Below are 26,712 nucleotides of genomic sequence, written 5' to 3'. Positions count from 1 at the left end.
CAGACGCCATGGAGGGGGTGCAGTTGTTTTATTGTGACAGCGGATTTGTTATTGCTGGCTTCCCCTCGCTGGTTCTTCTGAAATCTGAGATCCCGATCCAAGGATCCCAGGGGGATTCTCACCAAAAACATTCCAGCCAGTTGTGCAAACATTCCACACAGCTGGCTGAGGCGGGGAGGGACGGAGTGGGCGGCAGGAGCCTGGATTTCCAGGCCCTTGTTTTCGTTCTCTTATTTTCATGGCAATAACATCCTGTCTGGGTCTGTTAGTTCTGGGCTGCCTCTAGTTCCCAGCCTGGGACCCTCAGCCCCTTTACTAGGATTTCTGGCCCCTGGGTCCCTGCTGTCCTGATCTGGGAAGGTGAAGCTGAGCCATCGATAACAGGGTCAGTTCTGACAACCCACGCTCTAACTTCCCAGAACTGAGCTGCATTGGATCTCGGTGCCCTGGAAGTGGAGGGTCTGGCTGGTTCTGGTCAGCATGTCCTGGCTCAAACAGCTACTGCTGTTACCAAGGACAGAGTCGCACCTTGATTACAGCAAACATTGGATTCCTGGACTTTTATACCTAGCTCATAGGCTCTGTGTGTGTGTATACACACGTGTATGCGGAGACCAGAGCACTGGAATGGAGGAAGATGCAGAACCATAGATTGGGGACCAAGGGAAATACTGTCTGGCTCTACTCAGCACTGGTGAGGTCTCAAGTGGAGCACTGTTTCCAATTCTGGGCACACCCTTTAGGAAAGATGTGGATAAATTAGCAAGAGTCCAAGGGAGAGCAACAAAAATGATAAAAGGTTTAGAAAACCTGAGCTATGAGGAAAAGTTAAAAAAAATGGGGCATGTTTAGTTTTGAGAAAAGAAGAGGAGCCAAACGTGTTAAGGGCTGTTATAAAGAGGATGATGATCAATTGTTCTCCATGTCCACTGAAGGCAGGACAAGAAGTAATGGGCGTAATCTGCAGATTTAGGTTAGATAGTAGGAAAACTTTCTAACTATACAGGTAATTAAGCTCTGGAATTGGCTTCTAAAGGTGGTTGTGGAATCCCCGTCCTTGGAAGTTTTAAAAATCAGGTTGGGAAAACATCGACCAGAGATGGTTTAGGCTTATTTGATCCTGTCTCGGTGCAGGAGGCTGGACTTGATGACCTCTTGAGGTCCCTTCTAGCCCTACATTTCTGTGATTCTATGCTTATGGTTTAGGGACTGAAATCTAGGACACAAGGAATTGAACTAAAAAGGGAATGAAAGCCTTTGCTTTTCATCTGCAATTTCCACTAGTCTCATGGTCTATGTGTGTCAGGTTACCACAGAGTCTGTGCTGTGGGGAAGTCACCTGGTGAATGTATGGGGTCACTGCAATGCTCAGGCCCCTATGTGCTGTCAGCAGATTGTGACCAAGACTAGGTAACCAGAGTGTGGCACACAAGTCTGGTCCTGCCCTCACTAAACGTAGGAACAGTGTTGTGACCTGCTCCTATGACGGGTTATAGGTGTAGGGCAGATGGGGTGGAACTAGACACTTACCACAGTCATAGAGGCTGTGGGGGAGGAGAGAGAGAATGAGAAGGCTTCAGGGCATGAAGCAGAAGGTGGCTTTGAGTGTTTTAGTGGGGAAATAATTGGAAGCATCAAGGCAGGGTTGGGCTGCAGTGAATCGGACAAAGAGGTGCTGTGCAGTGTTGGCGGAAGGATAAAATACAAAACAAGGGCCTGATTCCCCAGCCGCTGCAGATGGGCCATAGGCGCAGTGGGAGCTGCTCCTGGGTAGTGGCTGAGGAAGTAGGGCCAGATTTTCAAAGGTATTTAGGAGTCTAAAGATCCAGAAAGGCAGGCACCTCATGGCATTCTCAGTTGTGCCTAAGCAGTGTCACTGCCCAGCACCCACTGATCTCAATGGAACTTGGGCATCTAACCTGCTTTGGCGAAAATCCCATTAGGCCCCCGCCTGCCTATCTGCATCTTTAGACTCCTAAATACCTTTGAAAATCTGGCCCTTGGGCTCCAAAGAAGCAGCAATAATGTTAGTGAATCGGGCACCTGTTGGGCCCCCTCTGGGATACTGGGTGTGGAGCTGGGCACATGGGACAAGCACGCGTTGCGGGGGCTACAGTGGCGTAGCTATGGAGGCGCAGTGATGCTGGCATAACCCTATAGCGGAGCCACATCCTACAGTGACGGAAGGGGTTTTTCCATCGCTGTAGGAACGCCACCTCCCACAAGTGACGGTAGCTAGGTTGAGGGAAGCATTGCTCCACCGACCTAGCTGTGTTTACCCCGCGGGTTAGGTCAGCGTAACTATGGCACTCAGGGATGTGGATTTTTCATGTCCCGAGCAATGTAGCTGTGGCGAACTACATTTTAAGTGTAGACCAGGCCTCAGATCCCCTAGTGATGGGCTCATTAGAAATACAGAGCTTGATGCTGGGAAGATGATTAAATGCAGCAGATGGCAGCAAGGGTGTTAATGGGTTTAAAAAATCAAAGGGAAAAGATTAGAGATTTGGGTTTCCTCCCGTTGAGAAAACGGAGGCTTTCGGCATTCTGGAAAGGATTGATGTTGCTGGAAAGGTGACTCTTGGTGGTGAGAGGAGACATGGGGACTTGCAGAATTCTCTCCCACTAAGGGGAATGAGCCTATGGAACAAGTTAGAGAGGCAGGCAGTGCTGGGAGCCAAGAATAACTGAGCTCAGCAGAGACCTGGGGTTGATTGGAGAGGAGGAGGGTGTGTGGGGGGGGGAGGGGAGGGGGAAGTAGGAAGGTGGGGGATGAAGATAAGATGGTTGGGTGGGAAGGTGGGGGATGAAGATAAGATGGTTGGGTGGGAGTTGAGTGGGAGATACTACGATGGGGCCCTCTGAGGGGGGATGGTATTGAACACTTGTTTTTTATGGAACACTTTTCCATGTTGGTAACTTTTCTTGTGTACCTAGAAGCTGCCCAAAAATGTTCTGTCAAGTTATTTTTCATTGAAGAATGAGGAGGAGGTGTGGAAAATGTACCTCACCTGTGGCCCGAAACCCAGGATCGTCTGCATGAGTGTTTTAGTGGGGAAATAATTGGAAGCATCAAGGCAGGGTTGGGCTGCAGTGAATCGGACAAAGAGGTGCTGTGCGGAAGAATAAAATACAAAACAAGGGCCTGATTCCCCAGCCGCTGCAGATGGGCCATAGGCGCAGTGGGAGCTGCTCCTGGGTAGTGGCTGAGGAAGTAGGGCCAGATTTTCACAGGTATTTAGGAGTCTAAAGATCCAGAAAGGCAGGCACCTCACGGCATTCTCAGTTGTGCCTGCCTTTCTGTTGATCTTTGCTGTCTGCTGTACATTCCTCGCTGTTCCCCACCCTCACGCTCCAGCTTGTTTGGGTGCTTAGGGCTCCAGCGTTTGTCCTGTTGCTTCTATCCGGAGCTGCCCGTCCTTGGAAGCTGGGGGGCACCGTGACAGCACCAGCCGCTGTGTGGAGGCAGAACACCCAGCGAGGTGTTTCTGAACCCGTTCTGTTCTAATGCTCCTTCCCCCCTCAAGTGTCTTTCTTCTTGTCTTTGCCAGTTTGCTAGAAGCATTTTCCCTTCCAAGTCCCAGAATCCTTCATTCTGACAGCCAGCCCCTGGGAGTTAATTATTACACGGAGTTGTAAGTTTAAGCGCTGCCTGGCTGAGCTGAAGATACTTTCCCCTCCTCCCAGCTGCTTCTTGGACGTAGCAAAGGTTAGAGCCACAGTGGCCCCCGCTGTTGCTGCTAGGCTGGGGAGACAGGCAGAGCTGTGGGGCTTCCAGGCCACTGTTGACGATGCCCGTAGTGATGCCCTGCTGTCTGCTCCCAGACCTTGGCCTGAATGGATCCTGAACATGCAGTGGCCCAGGGCTGCCCACTGAGCAACACCCTCTCCCCTCCCATGTGGATGACATGGACTCCTGTGAGGGGCTTCGCCGCATGATCGCCCCCCTCACCCACTGCTCGCTATCACCAGCTGCAGTTGGCAATGGACGCAGGGACCACTGTGTACAGTCCGTCTGCCTTCGGCTACCCGTCCAGGAGTGAGACAGGGGCTGGGGCTGCTGAGACCTGGAGAGCTGCTGCCCTCACATCCGAATGCCCCGCGGGTGAGCCATGGGGCCAAGGGGAGCCCACGGCAGTGGAGAGGTAGGCAGCAATGGTGAGGGGAGAAGAGGCTGGTAATGAGCCAACTCTGAGGGGGCTCGGCAGGTCTGAGGGAGGGGGTGGAGCTGACCGTGGCTAGGTGCCTTGGCCTTGCCTGAGGGCAGGCTGAAAGGGCATTCGAGGGGGGCTGATGGTGGGCATAGGCTATGGGGGGCAGGGGCAGAGTACGAGGGAGGTAGCAAAGGACAGCCCATGCATTAATAGTCTGCCTGTTTTCACCTGTAGTATTTTCCCATAGTCCAGTTGATCCAGATCCCATTGTCCCTCCTCTATTACACCATACAAGAGTTAGGGGAGGTCTTCAGCTCGTGTCCAAATATGGGGAGTGCTGGGGGATGCTTCATACTCTTCTTCCTTTCTGGTCTAGAGGCCTCCTAAAGGAATGGGCTATGCTGGGCTACCTTTGGTGATATTCTACAGGGCTCGTCTGACTGTCTTGCCATCCTGTCACACCTTTGGATCCAGAGTTTCTCCCCTGATCCGTGTGTAACTCCCTGGAGACCCACCTCTAGTACTGAGCTAATTTTCTAGAACTTCTGTTAGACTCTTATTTTAATTTGGTGAATTGCAGGCCACATTCTAGATTAGTCCTCAGCAAATACCATAGCTATTAGCTGCTGGACTGTGGGGCTGATTCTCCTATGGTCCTTTTGTGCTGCTTTGTGGGTGGAAAGGCTAGGGGAGACAGCCCCTAGGGAATATCCCCTGTGTAAGGGGACTCTTCTATTGGTGCAGAACTGTGAGGGTTCCCAAGGGCGTGCTGGGGTGAGATGGGACAGGAACTAAGAGCAGGGAAAACAGTGGGAGGGAAGAGGTGGCCAAAATGCACTACTCTTGGGAAGGGAAGGGGTAGTCTGAAAGCACTGCAGCATGTTCTCTGTTTCCTATGGCCTGTAGGGGACCTTGGGAGACAGAACATAAATTAGAGCAGCCTTGTGGCTGCTCTGATTGACACCAGGGGCTGCACTGGTCCCGCAGTGCCCCAGAATACAGGGAGCACAAAGGTACTTTCCCCCCTACCTTCCTTGTTAATGTACTGAGCACAAGGATGGACTAGCTGATAACTGGGGCCATGGTCTCCAGCAGAGGCCCAAGCACATCAACAGCAGTGCATTCCATTGGCGCGCTCATGAGGTAGTTCTGCATTTGGGACTCTCCCTCTCCTAGGCAGACCTGTCCTTGCAATACGAATGCAAGCATCACATTTTCTGCACCACTTTTCCACCTCTTACCGGCGTTGTGCTCAATAACAATTCTTACTTAGCTCAGCAAAGGTTTTTGTAACCCCAGAATGCACAGAGGTTTTAAAATCATGGCGTAATTTATATTAGCGTTTCTGACCCATCCAGTTGATACTGGTACCCAGCTGTCACTGGCTGTTTTTCTCCAATCCCTGTACATTATTACATCTTTAAATTCCACACTTCCCACTGTGATCAGAAAGCTGTTTCAGCAGGCGGTGGAGGGGATACCAGCTGGAGTGATGTGTTCGTGTGGCGGGGGGAAGGGGCGAGGTTGCACTTGCTGGTGCCAATTTAAATTCCCAGCCATATGCTATTTTAATCTCTAGGCCCCTTCACCAGCAGCGGGGTCCACTCTTGCAAAACTGCTTCCATGGCAGAACAGGAACCATCTGAACTTCTGCAGATCTTGGCTATAGGAGAAGGCACTGTTCTTTCACTAGTCCTAGTAATGGCAACCCCAAACATTCAGACATCATGAGCCAGGACCCCAAAAATCAGGAGATTGGTTTAAAAACACTCTTTTTAAAAAACAATAATAAACGTGTGTGTGTGGGGGGTGTCTACTTGTCTTCTGGGCCTATAGGGTGCACTCACTTTTCCTTTTCAAGAGTTTTTTTTGTTTCAGGGCTAGGAATTTACTCATTATTTTATATGAGAGCCAAGAGTCTCATGGAAATCTCTTGATTCCAGCAGCTGGAGCTTTGGAAAAACACCAAATATTGCAAGACTCATGATAAAATTGCAAGAGTTGACAACATTGCACTCCTTCCCCTGGGCAATCAATGCCCTCTTCTCCAGCTCAGGACAGATCTGTTTCTACAGAGCTAACTAACCTATCTTGGGTGTTTGAGTGATGATGGAGTTGTGGTTAATGCACTATACTGGGATTCAGGAGATCTGGATTAAGTGCCGGGTTCTGCCAGAGACCCTGTGTGACCTTGGGCAAAACACTTAATCTGTCTGTGCCTCAGTTTTCCATCTGTAAAATGAGGATGATAGCTCAGCCTGTGTGTCTTGTCTATTCAAATTGCAAGCTTCTTGTAGTAGGGCTTGCCTTTTGCTATGTGTTTGTACAGTGCATAGCACAATGGGGCCCCGAATTTGGTTGTAATACACTTTATAATGTGTATATATACAGTGATGTTGCTTGTAGTACCTAGGCAACAACTTAATTTAAACAAAATTTAAATAATCTTCCAGACTTTAAATACAAATACTGGCTTCACAGGCTTGTAGGAGCCGACCCACTTATAATGGCATAAACATAAACCCTGATTCCCTCTTCACCTTGCCATGTCATAGGGTGCATGGTAATTCTGCCTAAGAGAGGACTGCAGGAACAGTCCTTCAGGCAAGCAGAAATGTTTCAGTCCCCACTGGGATGGGAGGGTAGCACCCAATGCAACAATAGTGGGAAATTTGATCAAGGACATGAATCACCTACCTCCTGCTTACAACAGTGCCAGTATCACCTACTGATCTGTGTGTTATACCTCCCTCCCTGAGTGAGCTACAGTACATAATCACCAGCCACTGGGAGGAAGGATGGTCTAATGGTTGGAGCATTATCCTGGGCTGTGGGAGAGCTGGAATCAATTTCTGCTGTGCCACAGGCATCCTGTATGAGCTTGGGCAAGTCACATAGTCTTTCTGAGGATCTGTATGTGGCACAACCCTTTCCCCCCAAAACAAAACAAAACAAAACAAAACAAAACCACCTCTGGCAGTGAGTCTTAGAGCCTGGGTCTGCAGACTTGAGCTCACAAAGCTTGCGCAAGGGTGCTAAAAACAGCCGTGTAGACCAGTGGTTCTCAAACTTTTGTACTGGTGATGCCTTTCACAGAGCAAGCCTCTGTGTGCAACCCCCTTTATAAATTAAAAACACTTTTTTACGTATTTAACACCATTATAAATGCTGGAGGCAAAGTGGGGTTTGGGGTGGAGGCTGACAGCTCGCGACCCCTCGTGGAATAACCTCGTGACCCCCTGAGGGGTCCCGACCCCCAGTTTGAGAACCCCTGGTGTAGACGCTTGGGCCTGGACTCTGAGGCCTGGGTGGGGAGGGGTGGGTTTCCCAGCTGGAATGGCCACACAGCTCCAGTATTTTAGCTATTTTAGCTCCAGTAGTGTGAGCCCAAGTCTGAGAGTCTCGATTGCTGTTTTGTTTTGCCATGTAGACATAGCCTCTGTACTTCAGTTCCCCATCTGTACGATGGTGATAACAACACTACACTAACTCACAGTGGTGTTGTGAGGATAAATATATTAAAGATGGTGAGGTGCTCCTTTGCTACGGTGTTGGGGGTCATATAAGTACCACAGCCAGACAGAGAGACTGCCTGCCTGCCCGCCTGATAGTCCTTTTGCTCAAGCATTCGCTCATGCTTTTAGTGCTGAAGGACCCTGAGTACAAAGTCTGCTGTTGGTCTGTAAGGGGAATCAGCTACGCCACAGGGCTTTGACTGTCCATCCAACCCAGACAAGCTCTTGGTTTTTAAAGTTTCCTCTTAAAGACACTAAACTCCATGGAATTCAGCTCAGGGAGGAGGAGCTGGACTGACCCTTCGGGGGGTCATATCTCTAGGTCTGGAAAGTGTAGATTGTGTAGACTAGATTCTTGGGCTACTAAACTGTCCAATTCGGCCCTTACAATGGGTGTAGAGAAACATGAGACATTAAGAAATACAGTAACTCTATAATGTAATTATCATCCTGCAGTTATGGGCAGATGCTTTCCTTGCATAATACACGGAGGTCAATGGAGGTGTCATGCACAGATTAGCCACAGAATTGAGTCCTAAACTGGGGTGGGGGGGAAAGACCCACACAGTTCTGCTTTAATGCCTGCCATTTGCATTTGCCTGAACAAAGCATCAGCATTATTCCGTCTCATGGTTTACCCCAGAGCACACAGATGAAGCCAGGGGTGCTGGAGCAATTTGTGTAGCGGGGGTGCTGAGAGCCATTGAACCAAACCGTAAACCCTGTGTAGGACGGAAACCGCTTGGAGCCAGGGGGTGCGGCAGCGCCCCCACCCCCAGCACCTCTGGATGAACTCAAAATGCCCAGGATGCTGTCAGCCAGGCCTCCCCATTGATCTTCCTCATTAGCATCCCTCTCTTCAGGGAGCCCGAGGAAACAAGCTGCGCTGTCAGCGTCTGTGCTGGGTGCAGGGAAAGGAAAGCAGAGACCCTTCCTGGTGAATTTTGAAGCCAGCCCATACAATTGGGGGGCAGGGACCTTTCTCCTCCATCTTCCACGGGCAGATCTCAGTCTCCAGGCACGACTGTCGCAGTGATTTTTGAGACTGGGGGTCCCTGCGATGCAGCGCGCGCGTGTGTGTGTGTGGGCGGGGGGGGGGGGGGAGGCTGCGCTGAATGCACCGTCAGTGTCTGTGCAGGGGAGCTGCAGGATGCCCGGCGCGTGGATGACAGGCGGGCCTGGGGGAGAGCCCCGGGCTCGCGGCTGAATTCTCAGTCACATGAGGCTCGGGGAGGGGGACGAGCACGCTGCAATTGGAGCCGCCCGGAGGTCATGTGACCTCCAATCCCCTCCCAGCCACCCCCCGGCGGCGGAGCCAGGCTGGAGCGGCGGCGCGCGACGGGCTGGGGTTCCCGGGATTGCCGCAGCGCCCGGCTGCAGCGCGGGGCCGGGCCGTCGCCGCTGGCCCCCAGCCCGGCGCAGGGATGGCGGCAGCAGCGCGCCCGGCGTGAGGGGCCGCGGGCGGCGCGGGGCCGGGGCCGGGGCCGGAGCCAGCATGTGGAGCGGGTAGGTCTGGAGCCGGCTTCCTCCCTCCCCGCCTACAAAACTTCCCTGCGCCCCGGCCCCCTCTTTCTCGGGAGGGGAGCGGGGGAACGGAGCCTCCCTCCCCCGGCTTGTCCCCTCTGGCCGCAGCGGGACCCGCACCGGGGATGCCTCTCCCTGAGCCTGTGGCGGCCTCCTGCGGCTCTCTCTGGGGCGTGCGCCCCTGGGTGCTCCTGGTCCCTGCTCATACGTGCTGGATCTGGAAGTGCTGCCGCACCCCCTGGCTGGAAGCGGTTTCCACCCCATGCAGGGTTTACAGTTTGGTTCAATGGCTCTTCGCACCCCCACTGTACAAATGGTTCCAGTGCCCCAGCCCTGCTCCAAAGGGCGCCTGCTGTGGGGGCCCCAGGCTGGGGGGTGGCGCGCTCAGGGGTCACCTTTCCTTCCTAGCCCGGTGGCAAGGAGTGAAACTTGCAAAAGGTCTGCAAAGGAGGAGCGGAAAGTCTCTGAGGACGAGCGAACGGCCCTGGGCAGGTGCGGGGGGAGAAACACCCGATGGGGTCGTTGGGTGCCTGGCTCTGCGTCACTAGCGCTGGTCCTTTGGCTCAGAGTTTGGATGTTGGTGCTGAATGAATGCTCAGGGTCTGTTCCGGAGCAGCTGGTTATGGCTCCGTCAGTGCTTGAATGGGAGCGCTGTGGGGTTGTGCGATCCCTTCTGGGGACAGCCTGCCTTTTGGGAAGGAAGGAAGGAGGCTTCTTACTCCCCCCAACTTCTTGTCCCTGGGACTGTGATCCCAGGGACCCACTTTCCTGTGTTATCTATCCCATCCCCTGTCTGTGTGCGTGTGCAAAGAGGGATGGATGGATGGCAGAGACCTTTGATTGTGTGGGAAGGGGGTCTGTTTCCCTTGGAGTCTGTAAAGGTTTAGATCTACTCAGACCCAAAGTAGGGAGCATGTTAGAACAGCAGAGGAGGAGCAGGGGGTGACCTGACCTTAGTTTCTGCAGTGTTCATAAAGTTTCTAGAACCGCAAATCCAGGAGGCTGCATTCTCCTGAGGTCACTGCTACCTTCGACTGTGCCCCGGGCCCCGAGGAACAGCCAGCGTGTCAAAATGAGTTGTTTAGGCAGCATGGAGAGAGATATGCCCTCTGTAGTTTCTTCTTCTTCCACGTGGAAACCGTGTTTATTCACTAGAGATTATTTTCTCCCTCAGAAACTGCTCTTTAGCTGCACAGTGATGTGTCTGCGTGAGAGGCTGGGAAAGGGGCAAGGCAAAATCCACGAAGTAGGGGAAAGCTACCAGTGTGAACAGAAGAACATGAGGGACAAGAGAGATGAGAAACTGATGTGCCACAGGAATAAAGAGAAACGTGGGGGAGAGAGAGCGCTAAACGGCAAAGAGACAGGGTTAACACTGAAGGGTTGAGAGAGAGTTAATGGTGATGAGAAAAGGAGATGAGATGGTGGGGAGAAGAGTCATCCTTGGAATTTTGGGTCCGATTCTGAATCCCGCTGAAGTCATTGTCAGCATTTCCACTGACTCCAGTGGGAGCAGGATTGGGCACCTAACGAGGAAATAGTTTCCTAATATGAAAACTGCCCCTGGTTTTGTTTTTGTTTTTTAAAGTGTGATCTACAGACACTGCATTGTTCGCTCATGGCCTCTGGGCAAGTTAATGTGGCGTGTGTGTTTAGTACGCTTGCCCCGGAAAGAGTAAAATATGGGGGACTTTACAGCTTCCAAGCAACTAAAACTACACCATCGCTAATAGTGGCATCTTCAGGAACAGTTCTAGTTCAGGTTGCCCAAGTGTTTCCAATCTAACCACTGGTTTTGAGTTTCTAATAAGTGTCAGCACGTGGGTTGAATTTTTCAAGGTCTGATCTCTTCTAAAGTGTGTGTGGAGTGTGTGTATAAACTTTGAACATAAACTTTGAATAAGGCAATGTACCACAATAAAGTGCCAAAAGAGTATATTTATGTGTGGCATCTTGCATATAGAAATACTGGATGCTACTTAACTATCAGCGTATACCGAACACCCCAGCCTGCTTCCCGGCTCTTTGCTGCCTGTAAAGCAAATATGAGAAAGATGAACTGCATGCTACAGTATAGCATCTATTGTTGTGGCAGGGCATATGCCTTTCAGAGGTGTGTTACTGAGTGCCTGAGCAAGTCCGGTGAGGCAGGTGTGTGTCGAGGATGTACGTGGAGACTGGTTGGCTGCACAGTGCTAAATCAGTATGGACAACACTCTACTTTCGAACCGCACAGTGAATCCTGCCTCCTGCTGTCTCTGCATGTGTGGATTTCAGGCTGCTCCGTGGCAGAAGATCAGAATAGAAGAGCCAGGATCCCCTTGTGAACTCAAATGCAGAGTTTAGCCAGAGAGACGCGCAGGCAGTTTGTACAGGAAATAACTGTCAGATCAGCACCACAGGAAACGAGTGGGGCCTGCTGGAAAAATTGTGGATCCTGCACATTTTTCTCTTTTTTTCTATATAATCCAACAAAAAAAAAAAGTTTCTAGCTAGTGTTTCCTATTGAGAAGAGCCTTCAAAACACCCCCCACCATCCTACAGAGCACAGGTTCCAGCCAGACTGACAATAGCAACAGCAAAAGGACTGAACCTCCATCACCTTCTTGGTCTCAGTGAAATGTTGGTTTCAAAGCCCCATCAGGACAATATAGATCAAGGCTTGACTGCCGAGTCGCCTGGGTACTTCAAGATCCCGTCTACACTGTAGCAATGGCTGTGCTGGGGGACTAGTTACAGCAGGGTTGTCCCACGACATGGGGAGCGTACTGATCCTTCTTGCAGTGGAGCTAGGGTCAAACTGAGTTAGGGGATTGCAGGGTTCCTCAGCAATGTGGTTATAGTGTAGGCAGGACTAAAAATGTCCATCATGATGCTGGTTTGTTCATTCCCTACTTTGCAGGCTAGGTAGGGAGGGGTTCTCCCAATCCCTTCTCATTGTTGGCCCATGGGCAATGTGGCACCTGCCCTCAGAGGAGAGACTCATGTTTCCTTTGTTTAACACCTGTCCAAATTGCTTGTAGGGGAGCCGGGGGGCTGACTGGTCACAAAGTCTGCCCCCTATTCCTGGATAGTCAGCCCTGTGCTATCCAGACTAGCAGGCCTGGGGCTGGAAGCTAGAGCCTAGAGCTCTGCACCCTGGCATTGCATCGCTGGAATTGTTGCTTGGGAGTCGTGTGTAGGTATAAAGTGCAAGGGAGGCAGCGTGGCTTAGCAGTCAGAACTCAAGACCGGGAATCACAAGACCTGGGTTCTTACCCTCCTGTGATACCCTCTGAGACAAAGCATGACGTGGCCGCTAGATGTGGTTGTTAATACAGCAACAGCCTTGTAGTTAGCAAATAGGCTCTGGTACTCGGGTGCCTTGAGTCCTAGTCCTTGCTTTGCCACTGAGTCACTGTGTGACTTGGAGGAAGCCAGTTACCCTCTCTGTGCCTCAGTCTCCCTGTCTGTAGCATGGGGGCTATAATACCTACCTCCGGGATGGCGTGAGGGTTATTTAGTTAAAGTTGGTAAAGAACTCTGAGACCCCTGGTGAAACATGGCACCACAGGGCTTGCTATGACCTGGGCTGGAACTTAGTTCCCTAACATGATTTTACAAGTGTGGTATCCTGTCCATAGAACAATGCCAGACAACCTTTCTTGTACCATTAGCTGCAGAGTATCTGGATGTAGCTGTTGTCTAGTGGGTTACTAAAAAAAATACTCATGTTGACTGCTCACCTCTCAGCTAAGGTGTCCCTCATATAGCTGTCACTGGGAACACATTAAGTGAATCACCGTTAGGTCCACCGTTGTTACTTGCTGCTTCCCCTGTAATTCTTCCCTCGCTTCATTTGTCTCTGAATTAGCTTTTCCTCCATCCTATGAAAAGGAGAAACAAAGAAAAGCAAAGGGGGAGGCTTATATGAAAAGACCTATTAGATCCCCTCTAGTTCATTTCCTGACTGGTGAAGGATTGTTCTGGCAATATATTCTTCGGGACTCTATCCAATCTAATTTAAAATTTTTGAATTCCACCCCATCATTTACTGGAGATGTTAATAGCCGAATAGATCTCCCTCTCTCCCTTTCCTGCTTTGTGCCATATTTATCTTTGGTGCAGCTCCATTGATTTCTACAGCGGTATGCTGCCGTGGGTTTGTCTCAAACAGTTTAAATGTTCCTTTGATTAGCTTCATCCCTTTCCTCCTAGTCATACCCTGTTAGATCACCCTGACTAATTCCTTCCTTGGTGTTTATACCCTTCAAAGACTCTCAATCCCATTTTCCTTGTCATTATTTAGGCAAATTATACATATTTATGTTTGCTAATCTTCTCTTATACATTAATGCAGCCAAACCATTAATTATTTCTCTTGCTGTCTTCTGAATACTCTCTGATTTGCCAACATGGGATTTGAGCAGCCCAGAGCTGAATATAATACAGACTTGGTGTGGTCTGGCCAGCACAATGTAGGGAGAACGGTCACCTTGCTGGTTGGTCATGCAGTATTTCTATTTGTGCACTCCCAGACTGTAGTTGCCTATTTTTGCTTGCATCGCATTGTGCGCTTCTCTCTAGGTTGGAGTTTGCTATGGGTTTGCAATGGAAAGAGTCTTGTCGACTTCAGTGGGCTTTGGAGCAGGGCCCCGAAGTGTGTTGCTGCTTCCCTAGTGCCTCCGACCCGTTGAGTATCTCTGTATGGATTACTTTTGCTCCGTAGTATTAACTTTCATTTTTTCTGGCAGAAGCTCATTTAATTTCTTGCCCATTCTTTCCCCACACACTTCTTCACTTGCTGCTGTTTTCAGCACTTCCCAATTTAGTATAATCTGCACGTTAAATTAGTGGGCGGCTTCCCTCCCCTTCCAGAGCGTTAATGAGGTTGTTCAGTAAAATCGTGCCCCACATGCCGATCTCTGTAATGTTCCTCTGGACACCAATCCCTCTTGCCAAGCTGCCATTTATCATTCACTACACCTTGTTTATGGTCCTTCAGCCACTTTTCATTCAACCCATGTGACAGCACTTTGCTGTTCAAGCCAACTGGAATGAGATCTGCCTTGTAACGTTTTGTGTGACATTCTCATCAAATGCTTTGCTAAAGCCCAGCTATACATTCTGCCTTCCTCCTGGTTTTGTAATTCAATCAAAAGTGCCATCCAGTTTGCTTGGAATGATTTATTCTTAATAACCCATTCCCATTATCCCATTATCCTATAGATGCGTAAAGACTTCTTTCTCTGCATATTTTTTGTGTTATTTTATATGGCACATAGGCTGGATTTATCAGATAGCAATTACCAGGATCATACTTTCTTACTTTTTAGAAGATGGGTACCACATTTGCTTCCCCATTCAATTCTATGGTATCTCTCCCAGTTCTCCCATGATTTCTCAAATATAATTTCCAGTTGTTATCTAGTTCTGTTAGCACCCTGGAATTCATCCATACAAACTGTCCTGATACATTCTGCCCCTCTTCCCTGTCACCCCCTGCCCCCACCTACCAATTATTTATGTGCTTCTTACCTACAGTTGAGAGCTGGGATCTTGTCTTCAAACCTGCATGTGAAGAACCTAGCTCACTTGGGCCTGGATCCAATGCCTACTGAAGTCACTGAGAGTCTTTCTGTGTGCTTTAGGAAGCTTTGGATCAGGCCCATGGTGCTATATAAACAATAATCACCATAGGATCTTCATCACAGCCTAATCAGCCTAACCTTTCTCCTGGTTTTCTTCCTTAATGCAAACTTTTAAAGAGGAATTTGGCTTTTAAAGTGCCAATGCACCAAATGCAAACTTTTAAAGAGGAATTCTCTCAGCCTTTTGGTTTTAATAATTCATTTTAGCCTCCTCCTCATTTATTAATGCCCTTCCCTTTCTCCCCAGTAAAGAAGCTTCTGTGGGCTCAATCCTGCTTCTTTAGAAGTCAATGGCGCAGGCCCTGTGCAATACACCTTTAACCGCCAACAGCATTCATTCCCTGTGCTTTTGGATTAGTTGCTGCTCTTATCTTTTCCTCCCACTCTCTACTCCCATTTCCCTGCACCACGCCTCTCCTCTTTTAACCAGGGTCTCTGAATTGCATTGGCTGCTGCTTGTCCTTTGCTGTCTTCCTAGAGCAATTGTGATCTGTTGGGCCTCCGTCTCATCTGACCTTTTCCCTTCTCTCTGCCTCTCTCTTTTTCTGTCTTCTCTTTATTCTCTCTCCTGATTTTGCTTTGCCTCTTTACCTTCCTTTTGGCTCTTGCATTTGGATCCTGCTCCAAATCCACCCCCTAGGCTACTCCACCTCCCCATTATCCTCACCTCTGTTGCCCCCTTCCATGATGAACAGCCATGGACTGGCACAGCAGAGCACTGATCAAATGTGAGGCTGATATTACCCACGTCCAGCTCAGGAGGTGGACAAAGCCTCCACAAGGGGCTACTGACGATTATTGATTGACACCGGGGTTGGCTGCGTCAGTGCCCCTGGAAGCCATCTTGACCTCTGATGGCACATTGTATCTGTGGCCATATTGTCTGACAGTAGTGGTGGGTTGCAGCTTTCCCTGTTGAAGATCCCTGACGGGTTCCCCAGCTCCCCAAGGACTCTCGCCACACACTGACGTCTCCCGACAGCTGGGTTCTGACCCTGCTGGAGCATTTCCCTCGCCTTCCCCTGACAACACTGGAGTCACCCCGATCCAAGTCCCTTGGGAATCCCCAACTCTGCACATCCCCTGCTGCCAGAGCCCTTCTTCTCCCACCAGCTCAGAAGCTAAACAAGGATATTGCCTCTGGAGCCTGAGGCAAGCTCCTGACAAAAAGCCGCTGAGCCTCAGAGAGGAGCCTCCTGGAGGTGTCTCTTCAGCAGGAGCTCAACTTGGCATCCAGGCCCCGTTTCTGCTGTGGATGTACGTGCCAGCCTCTGAAACCAATAAAGAAGACAAATAGGGACCCCATATCTGCTCAGTGGGAATGCACTGGACTGAGGGTGGTAAATATTTGGTTAAAAATAGAGCCTGCTCCTCCTCAGTCAGGGGTGGTTGCTGTGTGTGTGTGGGAAATGCGGGTTTGCGGTGAAAGGGGGTGAGGGTTCACTTGCCACAATGAAATTTTGGATCAGGTGGGAGCCAATGCCCTTAACTTTAGGCCCACTGTGTATTTGCTTGTATACCACACAGACCTGCTGGTGTCTCTCTTAAATTACGTCCATCAGAAATCCTGGATCATGGTGCTGGGTTTGGGGGCAGGGCAGAGGCCATTTCACAAACACCAGGGCTCCCTGGAGTCACAGGACTGAGTCCTGCTGTTGTCAGCTTTGTTCTTTGTCCCTCAGAGTGAGGTAATGGGAGCTCTGTGCAGTTCACTCCACATGTGGATCTTGCAGGTGAGACCTTAAAAATCGAGGCCAAGGCTTTGAAAAGAGACCACAACTCTCTCTTGTGGGGTCTTATTTCATATAAAAATGTATCCGGGACTGTAATTTAGCGCTTATACATAGTCAGTATTCTCAAAGTGCTGTACAGACATGAATGAGTTAATTATCTTTGCAACACCCATGTCAGCTAGAGGTGTAAATTACCTGCATTTTAAAGATAGGGAAACTGAGGCACGAATGGGGTGAAGTGAGTTGCCCAAAGCCACTCAGTAAATCAGGGATGGGGCTGGGATTAGATCCTCAGACTCCCAGCCCAGTCTCCAACCACAGGACCGTCTTTCCCCTTGTAAGGACGCATTGCTCATGTCATTTTAAAGCAACCTGCATTGTGTCTTAGTTGGGAACTTTGCCGCAGTGTATTTCACCCTCGGGCCCTGGTGGTTCATGACTTGCTAATACACACAGCTTCTCTTTCCAATCTCTGTTTCCCCAAGGGTTCAGCTGGGCTGAGTCTGGGTTTGGAAAATTCCCTTGCTGTGAATAACGGAGGCTTTTATTCACTAACGTCATTTAAGATTTTGGGGTGGGGCAGGCAACTTTAAGCGTGATTCCAGGGACTACGTAGGCACCTGAAGACTCGAGTTGTTTTGCAGATAATAACTTAGAAATATCTTACAGGAGCACCGTATCTAATTCCTATATAAAGAAAGAAAATTAAATAAATATTAGACCCACTCAGCTCTCATACTAACATGTTCTGACATCTTGTGTCAAGTCACTTAAGGGACACTGGTTAGGTTTAAAAATTAAATGTATATTCTTACTTTGTTACGAACTATTGAATACAACAATTGTAGAAAAGTCTAGGTGACTTTCTATCACTTTTTAGCAGTTCGCCAAGCTTGGAATAGATCATTTAACATTTGGAAACATCCTATTGGGGCAGGGCCCCGTGAGTTTATACTGCACCTGCCTGGGGCTCTAGGGGTGTTTCCCCACTACAGATAATAGACTAGAAACTGACTTTAAACAGGAATGAAACTGACACTTTCAAGTCACTTTCACAGTATTGCCAACCACATACATTCAAAAATCATGAATTAGGCTCACCAAAAATCACGAGATTGGCTTTAAACTCATGAGATTATGTAAAAATAATAGATTTGGTGTTCTTTTTCTTTGCCTTCTGCTTCTCAAGCCTTTAGGGTGCACTGGGATCACATTTTTAAGCTTTTTCCACAGCCCCTAGGGCTCGAAACTTCTTCTTCTTCTTTTTTTTTTTTTTTAAGAATGAAGGCTGAAATCATCACATATCCACTTGATTCCAGCATTTGGGGCTTTAAGGAAAACAATAATTATCATGAGACTCATGACAAAATCATGAGAGTTGGCGACTCTGTGATTTCAGTTTAAAGGCTAGTTACTTTCCAGAAGGCTCTTAAGCACAACACTACAGTGATTGCGTTGCAGTTTTCACAGGAGACTATTTAAAACCAAACACCAAGAAAATGCCACATTTTAAAGTTGAGAAAAAATTTGAGACTTCTGAGGTCTATCAGGGCCACTGCAGGCAGGAAAGAAAAATAAACAGGCAGAGGAGTTCTGGGCAGCTCTTCCTCTTGAAAGAAAGTTGGAGGGTCAAATCTTCTAGTCCTTAATCAAGTAAAACTTCTGTTGCAGTCAGCATCTTCACTCATATATATTAAAATAAAAGGAGGACTTGTGGCACCTTAGAGACTAACCAATTTATTTGAACATAAGCTTTCGTGAGCTACAGCTCACTTCATTGGATGCTCAGTAACTATACACTTCATACTTAAATATCTGAGCCATCTTATCCAGGGCTACACATTTTATACACATTAACTCAGGGACTACATTTCCTGGCATATTCTGCTGAGCACACAGATGGTGCCCAGTGAATAATGCAAATCATGACAATAATCGTCGACTCTATGGACTCTTTGGATGCAATTTCTGTTCTTTGTTCTGGAATTGGCCTGGTTATAGCTGAAACCCTAAGAATTTGAGGCATAAACGCATCTGATACTCATACGGCAGTTTCTCATTCCTTCCTTTTCTCAAACTCAGAACAAAAAATGATAAAATGATTTTCAATTAAAATGTAAAATTGCACAGCAGCCAGTGCTCTACAGCCTAGCCTGGGGCAGAACCTGCCACCCCTTGGGGCTTAAGCGATCTTCTCTCATCTGACTCTTATTCTCCCTCTCTTTCTTTCTTCATCCTTCCTGCCCTCTGTGCTGCTTTTCATGCTGTTAACCATGATATCTTTCCCAATTGCCTCGGACCGTTTGCTGGAGTCTCAGAGAACTGGCCTTCTTGATTTTGCTCCCATCTATCAGAATCCTCCTTTTTTTTTTTTTTTTTTTTTTGCAGCATATAGCGGAGAGAGAGGCTGGTCCAGTGGATAAGGAACTAGCCCTGAGAGACCTGGGTTCTACTTCCCCCATGGACTTCCTGTATGCCTTAGGGACAGAGTTTCAAAGGTTTTTAGGCATCCAAAGATGCAGCTAGGCATTTAATGGGGTTTACAAAGCACTTAACCTTCTAGGTGCTTTTGAAAATCCCACTAGGTGCCTAAATACCTTTGAAAATCTAGCCTCTAGTCTCTCTGTGCCTCAGTGCCCCATCTGTACAATGGGGATAACAACATGGCTCTACCTCACTGAGGGGCTGTGAGGAGAAATAGGTTAGACATTTTGAGGCGCTCAGATACTATGGTAATGGGGCCACATAAGTACCACAGGTAGAGTGGGAACTTCTCTATACCACGGCTATCCCTTCCCTGGGTTTTGGCCCCTTCTTTTCAAGTGCCCCCCCCCAAGTCTCCCACTTTTCTGAATGTAACCTTGGCTTAGAAGGCTTGGCTGTATTTCTTCTGCATCCCCTGCAACACCCGCCACCCCCTGCAGAGGGATTTCTGTTTTACAGGCCCATCTAATGACTTCCAGATCCTTAATTTAATTACCAGCCCTTTCTTATCTTAATCACTCTGCCTCTGTTTGTAAACAAAATACTGACTCTCTGCCCCAGGGCCACAAGCTTGGAGCAGCAGGTCTCCTCTGCAGAACTCACATTCCACACTCGGGCTATGCTGCCCTTAAGAGCTCTGCATGGGAGCTCATCTCCTGTACGAAACTTGGGGTGGGGGAGGAGCCCCCCCTCTAAATGGCACCTCTGCTTTTATTCCTCCCAAGGAACTGTGATCTCTCCCTGGGCTGTTCAGTTCTCCCTGGCTGGGTGCCAGCTGAGGGCAGAGTGACAGCACAGATACAGAGGGTGGGGTGGCCTCTCTGCCATCCCTTCCCTTGCATTAACCCTAATCTCCCTTTGACAATAACCTGGCTCTTATAATGGGCTCCTGCACCCAGTGTGTGCCCTGGTGATTCTGTCCCGGTCCTTGTTCGAAGAGCTGGATGGGGGGAAGTGGCTTGTTTAGGGTTTTCCCTTCCTAGAAGGCCCTTCATTGAGGGAGAGTGAACCCAGCGCTGCCACCCACAGAGCAAAAGCAGTTCCTCTGAGCTAATCCTGCCTGATGCTCCTTGCGTTATCCCTCAGCACTCTTTAGAGAGACTCTGGCACTGTGGGAGTCTGTGCTTCTTCCCCAAATGCCAGGGCACCTGGAATTGGAATGGTGAGAGATGAAGCCTGTGAGTTGCCTCCCCTTCCTGATCTTGCCTCTAGAGAGGTGGATTCAGTTTCTGGAGTGGTGGATTAGCCCCTGAGTTACAGGTCCCTTAAGAATGGAGCCCCAGCAGTCCCTTGGCTGTTTTGGGATGAGGCTGACCCCTGCCGTTAACGCCCTCTCAGCCCTTCGACCTGTCTGCAATTAACATCTTGCATGGTTGTCCTGTTCCCGTAGGGCAGCAGGCCAGATATGTGTGCTGCCCTGGTCTGTCCAGCACTGTCGATCTCCTCCGTGGATCACCAAGCCAGGGGAAGAGCCGTGCGCGCAGTGGGGCGAGACACCAGCATGACACGATCCAGCCGGCCTGCAAATGCTGTTGGAGACCCCTCAACTCTGCAGTGATCTTATAACCTGAGCTGCGGATTAGCCTGCTCTGTGTTCTTGTCTCAAGTGGCACATCCACCCCATGTCGCCCCCTCACCCTTCCACGCTCCTGAGACCTATACACTCTTCCTCCAGCATTATCATTCCCTGGGTATCGCAATCCCTCTCAGTGCTGGCCATTAGCCGAAGGCTCATTTCCACTGTGGGGAGAGCTTTCTATGGAGAACCCCTTAAATGATGAGATCTGGGTGGGGCCATAAGGTGCTTGGATCCTGGCGCTGTCCACACCCTGGATCTCTGACCCTTGGCTCATGTTTCCCAGCCAGGCCCCGTTCAAGGAAGGCAGCCAGCAGCTCCAGAAGCAACCGGCGGTGGGACAGTGGAAGCCGCTGGCATCATCCAGCGGTGGGAAGGAGCTGCCACAGTTGGAACCACGCTGCAGGGAGGCAGGTGGGGGAGATGACGGCCAATCCACAGCGCAGCTCAATGTCTCCCGCCTGCGCAGCTCCTCGGTGGAGATCCGTGAGAAGGGATCCGAGTTCCTGAAGGAGGAGCTCCACAGAGCCCAGAAGGTAAAGCCTTGGGCGCGGGTGTGTATATGGGGGGAGACAAGCACACCAGGGGACGGGGGCACAGACCGGGAATTGAGGAGTGAAAAGGGTAGACGGAGCAGGAGTTTCCATGGGCTGGAAGGTGGGAGCACACCCTGTTAGGGTACTAACAAAGAGCCCAGAGTGAGCGTCTGGAGTGGTTGGGGGTGAGTGGGGAAGGTGGGGCTGGAATCCGCACAGATGTGGGGCAGGGGGAGGGGTAGCGTCAGTGTGCGCAGAGCGGGAGGGGGCAGCAGGATGCAGCGGGAGAGAATGAGGCAGGTGGAAGAGGGTGGTGCTGTCTGCAGAGCGTACTGGGGCCTGGCATGTGCTTCTGTCCAGCATGCCGAAGTCCCCGGGCTTCCCCTCTGCAGGAGCTGAAGCTGAAGGATGAGGAATGTGAGAGGCTGTCAAAGGTCCGAGAGCAGCTGGAGCAGGAGCTGGAGGAGCTGACAGCCAGTCTGTTCGAGGTACCACTTCCCTCCCCCTTCCCCAGTTACTCCCTAAACGGAGATCACTCACTGTCCCCCTTGGGACAGGCTCTCTCCTCACTTTGCCCACGCCTCAGGGTTTCGGGCATCCATGGCTAGCCCTTCCCAGTCTGAACAGTAGAGCTGGCCGATTGCATATGCAGGATGGCAGAGCATGGTGCAAGCTGGCACCTGTGTTAATGGGGAGGGGCAGCATGCAGGGCACTGGCATGGGGAACAGGCGTTCTGCCTTCCCCCACTCCACCTCCAGGCACCCCAGCCGCTCTGGCAGGAAACATGAAGCAGCACGTGTATTCGTTACACTTCGGTTTTCAGCCAGCGGTGTCTGAGGCAGGATCTAGTCTAGGAAAGTCTGGGTGTTTGTGTCCTGCTCCCCCCAAAGCAGCTGGTTTATTCGACTGTTGCTTCTGTTGCTGCTGAAGCTAGGCAGTTTAGTCCTTTCGCTGGTGCCCTAGCTGTGCCCTGGGCTTGCTGCAGCTGTTCTCATGTGGCCCATTCTACAGGCTGCCTGCTGCTCCCCAACCCTCTCCCAGATGCCAGCACCCAGCCCTTGCCTGGAGAGAGGCACCACAATGCCCTCAGTGCACCACCCCTGGGAGCTGCTTTACTGCATTCTGCTGGAGAGGGTGCACAATGAAAGGACCCACGTTCTTGTGCCATGGCTCATGATGAGTTCACAGGCCAGTAAAATCCTATCTTCCAGCAGCCCAGGACACTCAAATGCCTAGCACTGGACAGAGGAAGGTTAGGGCCTTATTGTGCCAGTTGGAGACAGGCCTGCGCCGGGGGCACTGTGCTCTGAGCTCCCCGCTGTCCTTGGGAAGGCTGCCACACTCGCTAGGGGGACCCTTGAGTACCCTGCCCCCCAGGAGAACTGCTGAGCCGCATGTAAAACGCCAGGGTGCAGGGTAGAATGTGTTGCTTGGCTTTGTGGGTTTGCTCATCGCAGGGGCTGTGTGTAGCTGGGACTCTGGCTGCGATGAGTAGGAGGTAACACGTTCTCCCTCTGCTGCAGGAAGCGCACAAGATGGTAAGAGATGCAAACACTAAGCAGGCTGCATCAGAGAAGCAGCTGAGGGAGGCCCGAGGAAAGGTGAGGACTCTCCAATCCCATCCCCCTGCTGTACAGACACAGGGCTGCCTGTGGGCAGGGGGATAGCAACGTAGCTGAGGGTCACATCCCATCCAGTCTCCTCCCAGTGGGACCTCCTGGACTACTGGCCTCTAGACAGTCAGCAGGTCTCTCAGCTCACCGCACAGCTGCTACTGAATGTGGGGAAACGTGCCATTGAAACCAGCAGCAGATCCAACTCTCCTGTGAAAAACAGGGCCCTGAATTTCACCTGGGCTCCCACAAGCACAGAACTGACCAGCAGCTTCACCTAGCTGCAGTTTGTTGCCTAGTGCAGGACAAGCTGCTGCTTTGAGGCACCATGGATAAGGGAGTCTGGGGAGATAGGAGTTAGGGACAGGATTCCCTGATCAGGATGTACCAAGGGGGCATGGAGCTACATCTGCTGCTGATGTCTCATCAGGGAAGGGGTCTCTGGCTACAAGACTTAAATATGCCCTGCCTGCAGAGCCTGAGCCATTGGGGGGATGTGGATTGGGAGGGGCAGGGAAGGCTCTGCAAGTTGTTTCTGATCTGCACAGACCCTGCTCCCTGGTTTGAGATTCTGGGACAAGCAGGGGGTGGAAGAGCTGGGCGGACGCTGTGGATGGATCAAGAGATGTCTCCTAGGCTGAGTGGGTGGCTGGGTGGTGCGGACGCCCCGGGATCCTGAGCATGCATTCCCTGTGTGGTGCATGGGACTCTGCTGGGTGGAGGTGGTGGCGTTGCTGACTCTCCTGGTCTCCCAGATCGACATGCTGCAAGCAGAGGTGACTGCTTTGAAAACTCTGGTGATCACTTCCACACCTTCCTCTCCAAACCGGGAGTTGCATCCCCAGCTCCAAAGCCCCTCCAAAGCTGTCTTCAGGAAAGGGCACGGGCGGAACAAGAGTGCCAGCAGTGCAGTAGTCGCAGCCACCAGCCAGAGCCTGCCCCTGGAGTCGGTCAGCAACGAGTGCAAAGAGGTGGGTGAAATCCATTCACCACATCAGCTCTTGGCCCTGCGTGGGCTTGAGCCCACATGCTGGGGAGGGAGCTGGTGGAGGGATCTTCTCAGGGATTCCCTTGAGGTCTGCAGAGCCCACAGCCTTTCCCCTGCTCCGCGGTTTCAGCGATGTTCACTGTAATGCCATTCGTGGATTAAGAGTCCTCTGAGTCTTGCTGTGCTGGGAGCTGGAGGTTTCTTGGCAAAATCCCAGACTGTGGGGACTTCCCCTTACAGGATTAACTCCAGTCTGGGTTCAGGAGAGAACCTCTGGAAACAACCTGCATGCCTTTGCAGGACTTTCCTGGCTGTATGGATAAGGCTCGTAGCTGTGCTGGCATCAGGCCGTAAGCAACTACTGAGAACTGGCTTTCCTGATCTGCCTCTGCAGTCTAACGGCTGCTCTGACTAATGCTGTTTGCTTTGATTTCCCATCTGTCTAGTGTGGACTAGTGGTTAGAGCCCAGGACTGGGAGTCGGAATTTCTGCTTTCTGTTCCTTGGCTCTGCCACTGCCTCACTGTGTGACCTTGGGCAAGTCACCTTTCCTCCCTACGTCTCAGTTTCTCTACCTGCAAAGCAGGTATTGCCCGCCTCCTGGATAGAGCCAGGCAAATAAATACAAACAGCTTTTGTGGCTGTTGTTTCAACTAAAATCCTATTAATTTCCTTCACTGAGTTTTGTGGCCCCTTTCATTTGGTCTCCCTAAACACTGATGTGAGTACAACATGGGTCTGCCAGAATTTATCTTTCTGCAAACAGTGTTGTGACTAGTTGTGTGAACACACCTTTGCACGAGTGTTTACACGGCCATCTGGAAAACTCCTTGTGGGTGTGAGAGCTGGAGGGACGAGGAAGCAAGTTTTGGTATTTGAGCAGGAAGAAAAAACACGTGGTTGCAGTGGGGGCTGCATGTGCTTTGCCTCCACCACCAGGAGCATTGGTGTCTGCAGCATGGAAGCATTTCAAGAGCAGGGAGGCACTTGGCCAATCTGGCTTGTACCTAGAACGCAGCCAGGAAGTGAGACAGCTAATCAGACCAGGAAGAGGTGACCAGAGAGGACTAGGCTGACCTCTCGGATGGCTCATTTGTCTGACAGTGACTTCAATGAATGGCAGTAGGGATGGGTGGATTCAGTCTGCACTTCAGCAGCTGCTAATATCACCGTGTATGGGATTAGAATTACACATACAGTCTGTGTGTGAACATGAGGAGAGAATCAAAGGAAGGGTCTGTTAAATAGCCATGAAGTCTTGCTTCATTGGTTTACATCTACCTTTCTCTTGCTCAGGTAAGAAAGAACCCAGATATGTTGAAATCTGAAGTCCGAGTATGTAGCCAAATAGAAGGATCCTTCTTGTGGCAATAGGGAAAGAGGCTCCTCTCCCTGCATGAATCAAAACTCCAGTGAGCTGCTAAACAAGGTGATCCAATCAGGGACCAGAAGCAATAGCCTATGACTCAGGTGTCCAGTCAGGTAGCTGCACTATTGACTTGCTGATATCGAACAGCTGAAAAGCTAGCGCAGCCAGTGCCAGGCATTAGCTGAACAATTGTGACTTGGGGACAAACTTGTAAAAGTCCTGCTCTGTTTGCGTGCAGTTCATAAACAACAAAGGGCTGTGTTTGCTGATGCTGTCAATTGCTTGCTATAGTTACGAGGGTCAGTCACCGAAGGTCTGTAATCAATGGGAAATTCTTGGCTGGAAGGTGCTTGTAGAATACCAAAGATGGTAATTATTTTCCCTTTCTTGCTCACTAAATGCATAATCCTGGCAAGGTCCCTACTGCGCCCTTGCTCTGGTGTAAACTGTGTCTACACAAGGGATTTCCATTGGTGCAGCTAACCAGCTGCCTAAAATCCAGGGCCTACATTTTAAAAAATGTGACTAGTGAATTTGAATGCCTCTGTTTTTAGGTGCCTGACTTGAGACACACTTATGGGGCCTCAGGGTTGTGCAACATGTTGGGAAAATTGGGTTTCTTTAAGGCAGCTCAAGCTGGGCACCCAAAAACTGAGCAACCCCAAATCACTGGTCGCTTCTGAAATCATAGGCCAAGGAAATGCTGAAGAACCTAGGACCTTTTGAGAGGCACTCGGCATGCTGACGGGCAGAACTCGATTTTTCTGTATCGTCTGTCTCACGTTTTTGCCTTTCTTTCTCTGCCTGCCCCTCTGAACTGTTTCCTTGTCTGTCTCTCTTCTCTCCACTCGTCCTTCAAAGTTTGGGGTGCCCACTCTTCTCTCTCTGCTCCTCTGTATTGTCCCGGGGAAGGCCATCCACATCACCTATGAGCCAGGCTGGCAGGCCCTGGTGGGAGACTCTTCCTCGTCGTCCTCCTTGCGGCAGGTAACCTCTGAGCTAGAACAGATGTGGCACAGAGGACAGGCTAGGCGGAGGGTGGGATTCATCAGCCTCTCCCAGCTTCAGCCTTTCAGCTCTACCTTTCTTTGACACTAACATCCATTTTTTTTTGTTTTGTTTTGTTTCTCTAATTGACTTCCATATTGTGGCGCTGGAGTTGTCTCCTGGCACCAGGTGAGCAGTCTCCATAGCATAGAGCTAGTGCACTGTCAGGACAGACTGGGCTGCTTTGTTCACTTATGTTTTTTTCATGCTGGGCTTGTTTTGTTCCTCCCTCCCCCTCCCCATGTTCCTTTAACAAACTATAACAGGGTCTGCTGGCTGTTTAAGGATAGGGCCAGGCCCAGCACGGTCCTGTCACTGCTGCAGCCTAGAGCCGAGGCATGCTGGGATTTGGCGTTGGACTGATGGGAATTGTAGGGCATGCTGGGAGCAGGCAGGGAAGCAGGATATAAAATGAGAGAGACTAGGGAAGAGGCAAGATTTGCTGTGGGTCCCTCACAGCTGTGAATTTGAGTCCCATCTGCAAAGGGGAATATGTGTAGCAGCTCCCAGGCCCTGGAAAGCTCCCTCTCTGCAGAGAACCCA

General features: G+C 50.4%; 1 protein-coding gene across 7 annotated transcripts in view; it reads left to right on the top strand.

The window, feature by feature from the left end:
- Positions 1-3,668: 3,668 nt before the first annotated feature.
- RAB3IL1 (RAB3A interacting protein like 1) overlaps positions 3,669-26,712 on the top strand; it is a 31,645-nt gene continuing 8,601 nt past the window's right edge. For 2 of the 7 annotated variants that reach the window (XM_084630565.1, XM_084630564.1), the window contains exons 1-6: positions 8,874-9,175; positions 20,903-21,152; positions 21,545-21,640; positions 22,677-22,754; positions 23,522-23,737; positions 25,984-26,109. In XM_084630565.1, coding sequence (XP_084486691.1) covers positions 8,889-9,175; positions 20,903-21,152; positions 21,545-21,640; positions 22,677-22,754; positions 23,522-23,737; positions 25,984-26,109 — 1,053 coding nt within the window. In that variant the 5' untranslated portion in view covers positions 8,874-8,888. Of the gene's footprint in view, positions 4,146-8,873; positions 9,176-16,526; positions 16,557-20,902; positions 21,153-21,544; positions 21,641-22,676; positions 22,755-23,521; positions 23,738-25,983; positions 26,110-26,712 lie in introns of those variants that run through there. The other 5 variants (XM_084630568.1, XM_084630566.1, XM_084630567.1 and 2 more) reach the window with 4 other exon arrangements.

The sequence above is a fragment of the Lepidochelys olivacea genome, assembly GCF_965140295.1.
Source record: "Lepidochelys olivacea isolate rLepOli2 genome assembly, chromosome: 6".
Lineage (NCBI taxonomy): Eukaryota > Metazoa > Chordata > Testudines > Cheloniidae > Lepidochelys > Lepidochelys olivacea.
The sequence above is the reverse complement of the archived record's forward strand: the minus strand, read 5'-3'. Positions and strand labels throughout refer to the sequence as shown.